Below are 13,159 nucleotides of genomic sequence, written 5' to 3' on the forward strand. Positions count from 1 at the left end.
TGAGAAAAAGAAATCCTTACATACAGTAAAAAGCACCTTGGCAACATCATGGAAGAACCCAGCTGATTTCGGCTCGGTGGTCTAGGATGGAAACAAGGAAATCTGATCAAGCTATGGTTTGGAAGACAGAAGTACTAGAGAGACACTGATGATTTTCATTTCAGCTGCTAATTGCAGCAGATCTGTTTTCCTTCAGGAGAGATTTTGGTTACTTCAGCTGATCGGCCTTCTGACACTCTAGCCAAAATTACATCAGCGAAGATTAGGGCCCAACACAAACTCTGTTTACAATCCTCACACATGCAATCACCGAATGCTTTCTAATCACTGTTCCCCCAAGCTTAGTATGAAGGCCTTGTCCAGAGTAAACTGGAGATCCTAAGAGGGTCTAGGTCTACCATCTATGTGTGTGTTGGAAGGACTGGAGGAGAGGGGAGTCAGGTTGGAGAGTAGATTTGCTTTTGGGAATTTAATACATAAGATCTTCAGAGCAGGAAATATAGGTAAGGCTACATCTTTGTTACGAACAGGGACAGTTTATGGGAGCACAACATGATTTTGCAAAAATAAATTTGTATTTTCAAATGTTTCTCAACAAGGCCAACAATTATATTCTTGTTCAACCTGGAGACCATATACCACTTTCCCCTCAACCATTCCCATAAGCATTGCCCTCCATGACAAATTATTTTCAAGTCAAAACAAAGAAAAAGATGTTCAATTTTGGACAACAAATTAAACTACAATATCATGAACTCTAAGGGGCAGGTCGGACATCTCCAAATGCAGCACAATACCCAATTTTTTGGTTGTTCCTCTAATACTAAAACATGAAGGTCTTTTGGGAAAGGTAATTACTGCTTGGAATTGAGATTTCAATCATTATTTTATTGTAAATAATTGTTGCAAGTCAAATAAACAAATACTGAGTTTCCCATTTCTATAAATTTCATTAAAGAGATCCATGAGTTTTTAATTCTGAGACTGTCCCTAAGGTTTTTAGACACACTGGCCAGACAGTCATTTGCAACAAATCAAAAAAAGAGGAAAGAATGAAACCTAGAATGATTTACACTGAAGAAACCTATTTTAAAAAAACAAAAGCTTATGTGGATCCTCAGTATACAAAACAGACAAACTAGGCGGCTGGGCCCTGGAGTCTCTAATCCTTGCCATGGACCTCTCCCAAGCCCCCAGGAGCCACAGAGATGCCCCACAAAATGATGGGCATCTCCAGTGAACAGTCTGAAAACCACTGATTTACATTACCCACCTTGCAATTACAACAGTTTACTTATTGAAAGTGAGATCTATAAGATTTATGAAGAAATAATTTATTTCTGTAACAGCTAAGTAGAATGTTATTGCTGGAAAGAACCTTAGAATATATTCCAGTGGTTTTCAAATGTTCTATTTCAATCCAGTGGAGTCTTTTTTGCCCTTCAAAAGTACAGAAAGCACAGTTCAGAAAACAGTTGTCTAACCCCATGCCTTGGTCAAATAGCAAAGGAAGCTGAGGCACAGAAAAGTTCTCTGGCTGGCCCACGATCACACAGCCAGTTGGTAAGCACTAAAAGCCAGGCCAGGTCTTCTGACAGAGTTTAGTGCGCTCTTCACTAATGTAACTACTCTTATTCTCCACGACACCGTTCCAAACTTTAACTCTATCCCCCACTGTCTCACACCCCAAGGTCAACCACCACCCTTGCAATGTAAGAACTCACCTCTTAAGTTAGAAAATAAAGGCCATCATGCAAAATACCTAAACTCCCTTCCCCTTCAATTTCTAACTACTGCACCCATGGTGCTTTCTTTCTGACTTATGAGAAGAGATACCCCGCCACTGGCTTTTTCCCTCCTTCCTTTAGGACCCCTCTCTGTCACTATATCCATTTCTGCATCTCTAATCCTCTTCCCATCATAGTCTTCCCCCCATCTATAAATAAGATACAGAATCCCTATCTTAACAACAAAAAGCCTTAACTCTTGGCTTGCTCACTCACTGATGTGTTCTCACCTTCCTTTCATTCCTAAATCCTCTGAAAAAGCTAGTCCACACTTGCTGTCTTATTTCCTCAACTCACAAGTTCTCTTCTGTCCACCAAGTCTGCCCTCGGTCACAAATGCAGGAGTCTCTTTTCACTCCTCACCCTAATGTCGGCTGTCAGAGGTGTTCTATAGCTTGAAACTCATTCTGCAGCTTCTACTGTACCCCTCCCTCCCAGGTTTATGTCTAACTCTTGAACTGCTATTACTTCTTTACCATTAAAATTGGTTTTTCCCCAAGGCTCAATTCTCTTCCTTTTCTGCTTGCCTATGCTTGCTGAACTAAACTGAATGAGACAAGCTCATGCACTCTGTACTTTTTACCTACCAACTATTCAGTCCTGTTCAACTCTGACCTGTTATCCCTACCTATGGGACATTTTCACCCCAGGGCATGTCCACCTCACTGTGCTCCAATTAAAATGCATTGTTTCTATCATGAAATCAACTCCTATGCTCCTTATATCGACTGATGGCATCACCAAGTTGCTAAATTTGGAAAAATCCATTCTCTTTGAAGCTCCTACATCTATAGAGACCAAGCCCTGTCAATTTTAGCTTGCATAGTTCCTTAAGCCTATCGTATTCTCTCCATTCCTTTAGCCACTGCTCTGGTCAAGGCCTTCATCTTCCTGGCTCTGGGCTATTGGAACAGCCCCTAATTTACCTCTCTGCATCTAGTTCTCCCCTTATCAAGCACTGTGCCACACTGCAACCAGAATTTAATTTCTAAATCAAGATCTGACCATATCATTCATCTGCTTAAAAATGACCTATCCAGAAAATAAAATCCAGGCTTCTCTTAAAGCCCTTTATGATCAAATGACATCCAATTTTTTAGTTTCATTTGTTACCACACCCTTCTCCCCATGTAACTCCACCACAATAATCTGTAGTTCTCAGACTTGCCAAGCTCATTGCAATTTCAGGGACTTTATACTTGCTTTTCTGTCGGGAATATTCTGCCCTCTGATACTCCCATGAACTGCCTCCCTCTCATCATTCAGGACTTACCTCAAAGGTTACCGCTTCATGCCCAAACAATACAGTCTAAAGTAGCCCTCTGTCCAATTATATTCTAGTACTACACCCTGATTTATTCTAACTGCCTGAAATTACTTCGTCTCTTTGTTTAATGTCTGTCTTCTCCACTAGACTGCAGGCTCCACAAGTCTGTCTTCATCTCCACTGTAACACTATATATCCTAGCACAATTCCAGGTGGTCAGTTAATACTGGCTGATGGACTGAACCAATCACTGGTGCCATCACAACACTGCTAGCACTCCCACACTTAATTGCCACCTCCCCAACCTCCTGCAATCCTTCTGTCAGTCAAACCCTGGTCAAATACTGCCTCCCCCTTAATGCCTCTCTAGCCTTCTTAAGCAAGGCAAATCACTCCTTTTTCTGCGTGCTAGGAGCATACTGGGATCAGAGACACTGCTCTTTAATGACCCCACACTAAGCCATAAGCTGCTCAAGCTCCTTGTCTCAGTCTCGTTGTGATCTTAGTGACTGACACTAAACTCAACAAACATTTGTTGGGCCAAGAAGACCTCAGTTTGCATCTATACATTGGACAAGTAACTTCTCCAAGACTCAGTGTCCTTAATAAAAGTATCAATCATAGTCACTACTCAACAGAATTGCTGTGAATAAGAAAAAAAAATGGCTATAAAGCCACCAGCATATTACCTAGTACACAGCACAAGTTACCTGTTATCAGTTTTACTAGTATAATTGCAAATGGTACATACCTAAGATTGCCATTATCTTGCAGAATCTGCATCAGGTTAAATTTAGGCTCTGGCTCCTGAGTCTCAATTTTGCAGCCCTGGTCACCTTTATTATTCCATTCAGGAACCTTCGGGGCATTTTCTTTGGGTGAATTTTCTACCATAACTGTCAATGAGGGTGTGTACTTGGCTTGATTTTCTCCAAGGGACCCTGCAGACTCCTCCTGGGAAGCTTCCTGTTCTTCGTCTTCATTGTCTAATGCAACTTCTTCCTCCTCTTCACTCTCTGTCTCAGTTTTAACATTCATTTCAGCTGGTTGGGTAATCACTATATGTGAAGAATCATTAATATTGCTGAAAAAAGGAATTACATTTTCCTCTCTCCCAATACCTTCCTTTTATCTTTTTAGTAAAAACCCATTTCTAAATCAGAGCACAAATAAGGCAACAAAATTAACTGCATACACTTGTCACTCTCCAATCTTATACATGCAAAAAGCCTATTAATGATCTTCACAAGAGTTGGTGTTTCTCATCATACCACCAATGGCTCTCTCACAACTTAATGGAAAAACGGTCTTAGCAGAATAATCCCTACAGTGACTTAGACGTTTTTAGAAAGGCAGCTTCCATGGAGCTACCAAGAGCAGGAGAATATCTGTCCTCTGTTTACTCATTATCCTTCTCTTTCACTGCCTTGATAAGATCTATGAGAACAAGGACTATATTTTGTTTATTCACCAATGAAACCTCAGTGACTAATGTGCCTGATACAGGTGCTCAACAGAAGAGAGGAGGGGGACAAAAAAGGAAATCAGTCAGTGACAAATAGACCTACAACATGGCAGAATCAGACAGAGAAAGAAATTCCTCTGGCTGTTCGTGCTTAAAATACTGACACTATTCAGCAATGTGAACAGATGAGCTAGATTTAACACCTAAGCATGAAAAACCTGAACAGCAATGCCCAGGATTCCATTACTGTTAAGCTAAAATATCTGAAGAATTTCTTTATATCTATATGTCTTTATATCTGAAGTATCAGGTAGTTACACGATGCAAGAATAAGAGCAAAAGCCAAAATGTGTGTGCTTCAGATATTCTTCAATGAAAATATTATAAAATGGGAGGTTTTAAAACTTAAAATCCTTCTTTCTGAAATTAAGTTTCAAAGAAAAAGACTATTAAAAAAATTAAATATATGTCATCAGAAAGGTTCTGATACAGTAAGTATTAATTAAGAATCTGATTAACTCAGTCTGGCAGGGCTCAAATAATGGAGTTTGGTGAAAGCTCACCAGCAGGTACCTGGGTATTTTGGCCTCATTGACCTCAATTTGCCATTCCGTTGTCTACGTTTTCGCACTTCCAAAGACAGGAGCTTCCTTTCATAAAGAGCAGCATGCATCTTGGCCTTTGAATTCAGACTCTCTACCTTCAGTTCTGGGGCTCCATCCGCAGTCACTCTGTGGAAAGAACAATATGGTAGCTACAGCCTTCAAAAAGTTCTCTCCTTTTGTTTTGTTGCCCTTGTCTAGCTCGGATTAATACTTAGTCTATAGGCACAGACCTGATCATCTGCATTTGCCCTCTTACAGCACTAAATTATGTTTTCTACCTTTATCTTGCATCTACCTACCACTTTAGCATTTTATTAAAAAATAAAAATAAAAAATAAGGGAGAAATATCGGATTCACATATAAATCAAGTATAAAAATCAAATGAATAATCATATCTGACTTGACTGTTTATAGTTCATGATGCGTGATCAAAACCGAAAGTTTCTGTGATATAACTGCCCTTGCACTGTTCACCATGTAAGAACTTATTCACTATGTAAGAACTAGTTCACCATGTTAAGACCTTGTTTGTTATGCTTCAGAAGATTGGAGACTGTTGAGAATTAGGCTTGGGGTTGATGAATGATTGCGCATTGAGTCCCCTATACAGAATTTTATTGTTGTTAACAACCATTTGATCAATAAATATGAGAGATGCCCTCTCAAAAAAAAAAAAAGTTCTCTCCTTTATTCCAAGGCTGAACTTGACAGAATTCTGTAATGATGACAGGCCAGGGCATGGTAACTCTAGTGAATTCTAAAAGGTTTGACAGATAAATGGGGATACTGGAATCTACATTACAACTGTTATAGAATAAACTTTCAGTTATAAAATAAATAAGCCATGGGGATGTAAAGTATAGCACAGGAAGTACAGTCAGTAAGATAGTAATAACTTTGTATGATGACAAAGGGTAACTGGTAATCATTTTGTAATTATATAAATGTTGAATCACTATGTTGTACATCTGAAACTAACTTAATATTTATGTCAACTATACTTCAATAATAAAAAACTTCACTAATCACTAATGGCCTGTCTGAATTTGTTAAATGTTCTAAACAAAAATGTGTCTGAGGATAATGTTTAAGTATTTTTTTTTAAGTATTCAGTCATACTTGTTATTTATTGCAGAGATAATAAATGTTATCCAATATCCTATATCTTAATAATGACTGGGAGATACTGGTAACATTCTGATTTGTTGCTAGGGGTGTTTGTTTCATCGTTATTCATTATAACTTAAAATTACACAACTACTCTTTTGAATGTATACAATATTAAAACAGATTTAGCAGGGGTGAACTGAGGGGAAGAATGGCTGATAATCTGTGAGTATGACAGCACAGAGCTGAGACTCACAAAGGAAGTGTCTTAGTAAAAAGTTAAACAAGACCTTGGGATTCACTCAGGCCTTCAACATGATTAACTCCTAACTTAGCACCTACTTGTTACAGGAGGAGGTCGGGAGAGGTGGCAGGCACTCTCCAGGTGCTGAGTACAAGACAAGACTTAGAGTCAGAGGCACAGACAGCAGAAGGCAGCAGAGGTAGGACAAGGCCAATCAGGTCATGAGTGGGAAATGGGATGGGGAAAGGGTCTAACAGCAGCTTCATTAGGTTTTAAAGTAAGATAAATCACAAATTATGGAAGTGACGGTATCAGTGTAATCCAGACAAAGACCAGGCAAAGTGCAGGGCAGGCAGAGACAGCCAGGTCACCAGAGAGGTTTTTGATCACTGAGTTGGAAGAAGCATCCATGTTAGTGTCTGAAAGCAGGCAGCCAGCTCTGTATATCCCGAACTCAGGATCTAACTGGTTGGCCCCAAACTCTCTCTCTCTTAGACTCTCTAGAACTCAAAGCGTATTCCCTTTGAGGTCAAGGAATCATCCTCATTCCTAAGGCAATTTTCATTCTACTGTGAGTAGAATGGAAAGACTGATTTCTGGGTGACAGACTGGGTAGTAAGTCTTTAAGAGGCCTTCTCTTTAGCAGGAAACTGAGCCAAGAACAGTGAAGATACTGACACTGGCTGGAGGCAGAAATGGGAAGCAAATTAATGAACTTCAAAAATAGTTCAAACCCAGTTTATCATACTCCCAATTGAACATCACTAGCCCCTGCCCCCTACCACATACAGTTGTGAAAACAGATGTTTAGCAATTAATGAAGAAAATAAAACAGATCTGATATTTAAAATAACAACTATGAGCTTCTAAGAAACCCTGAATAAACAGATAAATCCTAACTAGTACAAGGGATGGAGGTAGTGAATGCTGGGGAACATGTGAATCTGATAAACAGTATTAGTTTTATGAGGGCAACGACCAAGCTTGTCTTGCTGATCAGTGATGCTTATGAGACTGCCCCGCACACAGTTGATATACCATAAATATTTTTTAAATAATAAACAACTGAATTCCCTATAAATAAGTTGTAACACCTTTTAGCTATATCTTTTTCATTTTATTTTTCCAACTTTTTATTATGAAAATATTTAAACAAAATTTTAAAGAATTGTACAGTGAACATCCTTATGCCTATTGCCTAGTTTCTACAATGAATATGCTCCTATACAGTTTATACTTGAACAAGATAGGTTTGAACTGCACAGGTCCACTTACACACTATATTTTTCAATAAATATATTGAAAACTTTTTTGAATATTTGCAACAATTTGAAAAAACATTTTCTCTTCTCTAGCTTACTGTAAGATTATAGTATATAATACATATAACATACAAAAGATGTGTTAATCAGCTATTTTATGTTATTGGTAAGGCTTTCAGTTTTGGGGGACTCAAAAGTTATATGCAAATTTTTGACCATGGGGGATTGGCACTCTTAACCCTGACATTGTTCAAGGGTCAGCAATATTTGTTTCAGCACATTTATATCCAAACATCTGTTCTTCCACTCATCCATCGATTCATCTAACTTTTACATTTTTATAGCATTTCAAAGTTGTATACAATGTACTCTGTTCCTCAATGCTTTAACATTAGTATCCAAAATTTAGGGCTTTTGGGAGGTGTTTTTGGTTTTCTTTTTTGTTTTGGTGAGGTAAAAACTACGTACAATGAAACACCTGAATATTAAATATCCATTTGGTAAGTCTTGGTAAGTGCCTAGAGCTGTATAATCCAAACTCTAACATGACTATCCCTGCAGAAAGTTCTGGTGTCCCTTCTTAGTCAATCCCTCACTCATACTCTTAAAGGAAACCATTGTTCTGATTTTTTTCATCATATTCAGGTTTTCTTGTTCTAGACCTTCATAAAAATGGAATTAAACAGTATGAATTCTTTTGTGTAAGTCTCCTTTTATTCAGCATGTTTTTAAGATTCATCCATGTTGTGTGTTTTACTATTTATTCCTGTTTATTGCTGAGGATTCTTCCACTCTACAAATAATCCACAGTTCACCTACAGTGAACATCCTTATGCCTATTGCCTAGTTGTTGGTCCCCTAAGTTGTTTCCAGTCTCGACTATTATAAGTGGAGAAGCTACAAACATTTTTGTACAAGTTGTTTTGTGGTTATATTTTCATTTCTTCTGTGTAAAAATCTTGCAGTTGAATTTTCTCGGCTTTCTAACAAACTGCCAGACTCTTTGTAAGGTGCTTGCACCAGTTTATGATGCCAATGACAATTTATCAGAGTTCTATCAGCTCCATTTTCTTTTCTCTTGGCCTACTTTATTGTAAGAATACAGTATTCTGTCAGTCATTTTTGTTTTTGATGTTGTCAGTCATTTTTGTTTTTGTTTTTTCCCAGGCTTATTGGGTATAACTAACAATTAAATTTGTAAGATGTTTAAAGTGTACAATGTGATTATTTGATAGAATTGTAGCCATTCTGATGGATGTTTAATGGTGTCTCATGATTTTAATTTGCAATTCTCTGATAAATAAGGTTGTTAAGCACAATGTCATGAGTGTATAGCTATTCGCATATCTTCTTTTTGAAGTGTTTATTCAAATATTTTACCCAATTGTAACTGGGTTGATTGTCTTTTAATTATTCAGTTGTGGGAGTTCTTTCATTTCCTAGATGCCAGTCCTTTAACAGATACATTTGATGAATATCTTGACTCAGTCTATGGCTTGCCTAGTCATTTTCTTAATAGTATCTTATGATAACCAAAAGTTTTTAATTTTGAGGAAATCAAACTTATAATTTTTTTCCTTTTTGCTTTCTGTGTCATGTCTAACAACTTTTGCCAAGCCCAAAAACACAAAAAGTTTTATAGTAATAACTTTTATTTTTATGTCTATGAATCATCTCTAATTTTTGTGGGAGATAGGGAATCAGGTTCATTTTTAAAAGTATGGTATCTAGTTCCAGCCCCATTTGTTAAAAACAATTTCTCTTCTCCATTAGATTACTTTGGGCCTTTGGTTTAAACTCAAATGGCTGTATAATATGGATCTATTTCTGGGCTCTTCATTCTGTTCCATTGATCAATTTGCCATAGTCTTGATTACTGTAACATTATAGTATTTCTTTAAGTCAGGTATTCTATGTCTTTTTCAAGATTACTCTGGATATTCTAATTCTTTGTATTTCCACAAAAATCTGTTTTAATTAGTCAATTTTTATTTTAAAAATCTATGAAAATAATTGGGATTGCACTGAATCCTTAGATCAATTTGGGGAGAATGAATTAAGTCTCCTAATCCATGAATACTGCATCTCTCTCCACTTATTTAGATCTTTTTTAATCTCTCAGTAATATTTAATAGCTTTTACTGTATATTGAACATATTTTGTAAAATGTATCCCTATAGAAAACATACAGTAAATGAATTTTAAATTACATTTTCAAATTATTTACTGCTACTATATTAAAATACAATAGACTTTTAGGATATTGACCTTGTATTCCAAGACCTTGCTAAGTACCCTTCTATGTTCTTGGAGTTATTCTGTACATACCATAGGATTCTCTACTAACTTGGTCATGCCATCCAAGAATAAAGACATTTAATTTCCTTTCCAATCTGTATTTTTTCTTTTTCTTCCCCTTGCTTTATTGTACTGCTTAGGACCTCTGGTACAAACTGAATACAAGTGGTGAGAGCAGATGTCTTGCCCTATTACTAATCACAGGGAGAAAGCCTTCAATATTTCCCCATTAAGTATAATGTTATGATAGGTTTTACAAAGAAGGTCTTTATCAGATTAAAGAAGTTCCCTTCTATTTCTGATTTGCTAACAATTTTTCTTATAAACGTGTTGAATTTTATCAGATGCTTTTCCCCCCACTTTGGATCTAACAAAATGATCGTCTGAATTTCCTCATTTAATATAGTGAATTACATTGACCAATTTTCAAATGTTAAACCAACCTTGCATTGTTGGGAAAAATCTCACCTAGTCATATATATTATCCTTTTTATATACTGGTAGATTCAATTTGCTAATGTTCTTTGAAGAGATTTTGTGTCTATGTTCATGAAGATATTAGCATGTAATTTTCATCTTTTAAAAAAAAATGTCTTTATTAATGCTGGCACCATAAAATGAATTAGGAAGTGTACCTTCCTGTATTTTTTGAAAGAGTCTGTGGAAGATTGGTGTTATTCTTCCTCAAATGCTTGATAGAATTCATCAGTAAAACTACTGGAAGTGGAGTTTTCTTTGTAGGAAGGTTTTTTACTACAAATTCAATATTCTGAATAGATACAAAGCTGTTCAAAATTTCTATTTCAATTTGAGTCAGTCTTGCTAAGTGTTCCCTCCCAAAGAACTCAGTCACTTCATCTAGGTTGTCAAAGTAGTGGAAAAAGGCTGTTAAAATACTCCCTTAATATGTTCTTTTATGTCTGTAGGATCTATAGTGATACCCCTTTCCTATCTAATATTGGTACTTGGTATTCTTATTTTCTAGATAAGTCTGCATAAGTCTATCAATTCCACTATCTTAATAATGAACAATTTTGGATTTTATTAATTTCTTTATTTTTATCTTTTATTAAATTGATTTTGACCCTTTATTATTTCTTTTCTTCTATTTACTTTAGGTTACTCTTCTTTTTCTAGTTTCATAAAATAGAACATTGATCAGTGACTTGGTCCTTTGTTTCCTAAATATAAGCTTCTAAAGCTATAATTTTCCCCCAAACACTACTTCTGCTGTATCCCACATATTTTAATGTTATCTTTTAATTATCAATCAGTTTAAAATATTTACTCATCTCCCTCATGATTTCTTCCTTGACCCATGGATTATTTAGAAATGTGTTAATTTCCAAGTATTTAGAGAGTATTATTATTGCTTTCTGATTCCACTGTGATTAAAGAACATACTCTTTAGGATTTTGATCCTTTTAGATGTATTAAGACATGTTTCATGCTCCAGCATACAGGCTGTCTTACACCAGCTTACATTTGCTTACACCTCTATAACACCAGGAAACTCCTACTGATGGCAATATGAGTGCCAAAAATGAAGAAAAGACAGAGCTCATTGACCTTTAAATATTCTTGATGTTTAAGATTTTTTATTTTGGTACTTGTTTTTTTCTAATTGCCAAATTGGTAGCAATATACTCTAGGAAGCATATTCCTTATCTAAAAACTGGAGGAAACTTATAAACCAGCTATGACTTCCATTTGGAAACAGGTTACAAACTTGATTTCTCCCAGTTTTCCATTAATTATATGACAATCATAAGTTTTCTTTTTAAAAGAAAAATCAAATAAAATAACAAAAACAAAATCAAGAAAAATCAGATATATGCTTCAAAAGGTTTGGTCCAAACCAGATCTGGACTAGGTTTATCCTACTTAATTCTTAAATGTAAAACAAAAAGCTAGATATAGGAGGTTTATTTCTTATTAACGTCATTTTGTTTTTTTAAAGAAGTGCAGCACAATGGGGATGTATGTAATGTCGCAAACCCAGATGTATGCTTAGCTTTCAGAGTTGTGGCTGCACCCTTCAGTGGGGCAAGGTCATCTAAGTCCTTGATCTTAGACCTTTCTCTCCTCTGTGAAACTGAAGAGCCATAGGTATTTTGCATGCTTTTAATTTTGTGGCAAACTGGAAGCAGTTCTGCTCAGTCCTGTAAGGTGCAGAGCTGTGTGCTGTGGGTATATCAAGGCCAAAACATAACCTCTTATTTGAACCAACATCACAGTAGTCTTGAAAATCTCATTAATACTTTGGTCTCTCTAACACAGTCAAACAAGAATACTATTATCAGTTCAAATGATAACACTTGTAGTTACAAAAAAGTAAACCCCAAACTTAGCTTGTAAAATGTTGCCACAGAGTAGTGTTTCAATAGAAAACATTTTTATATTACTATTCAAGCTAAGCCAAACTGAAAGTGCTTATATAAAGTATCATGCTTAGCCCTATGGTCACACGCTATAATATATATATGGAAAGAATTTCTCAATTTTCAAAGATCAGTTACCGTTTTCTTCCTGTCAACAAGCTTCTTCTTGGATTTCCCCTACGGAAGCAGAAAAGACAACACGGTTAGAGGCCTGTTCAGATACTCTCTCTTGAGTTCACACACCTGCTCTCCTGAGATTCATACTACAGAGACTCAACCTGGAATTATGCCAGAAGGGAAGAAAAGCAAAAAGAGGAGAAGCAAAGAGATGAATTGAGAACATCATCAGAAAAGAGTAGGGAACCTAGCTTGAGGGAAAATCAATAAAAAACAAAAGGTAAAGAACAAATGAATTCTAGAGAAAAATCATAACAATTACCTAACATTTGTGTATCTAGTTACAATCGTAACAATTATCTACATTTGTGTATCTAGTTGCAAATCATACCACACTTATTCTTCACAACTACCACATGAAGTAGGTTCTTACTAGATCCATTTATAAAAAGGAGGATAAGATCATTTGGTGACATGCCGCAAATCAGAAGTTAACGGGTTTAAACGTGAACCCAAGGCGTAGGCCTCAGGCTCCAATGCTCGTTATACTTTCACTTATAAATTGATTAGGAGAAGAAACCGATTTCAATTCTCATGCAGTTCAAAAGGAATTAGAAATGGATTT

General features: G+C 36.2%; 1 protein-coding gene across 18 annotated transcripts in view; it reads right to left on the reverse strand.

Annotated features, from left to right (window-relative positions):
• TTLL5 (tubulin tyrosine ligase like 5) overlaps positions 1 to 13,159 on the reverse strand; it is a 277,550-nt gene that overhangs the window by 162,455 nt on the left and 101,936 nt on the right. For all 18 annotated transcript variants that reach the window (XR_008992440.1, XM_036913100.2, XM_036913097.2 and 15 more), the window contains 3 exons: positions 12,556 to 12,594; positions 5,093 to 5,250; positions 3,806 to 4,112 (listed from right to left, as the gene is read on the reverse strand). Coding sequence is in view for 17 of the 18 variants with exons in the window: in XM_036913100.2 (XP_036768995.2) it covers positions 3,806 to 4,112; positions 5,093 to 5,250; positions 12,556 to 12,594 (504 nt within the window). In the remaining variant the exon portion in view is untranslated. The remainder of the gene's footprint in view (positions 1 to 3,805; positions 4,113 to 5,092; positions 5,251 to 12,555; positions 12,595 to 13,159) is intronic.

This window comes from Manis pentadactyla, chromosome 11 (genome assembly GCF_030020395.1).
Source record: "Manis pentadactyla isolate mManPen7 chromosome 11, mManPen7.hap1, whole genome shotgun sequence".
In the NCBI taxonomy this organism is placed as follows: Eukaryota; Metazoa; Chordata; class Mammalia; order Pholidota; family Manidae; genus Manis; species Manis pentadactyla.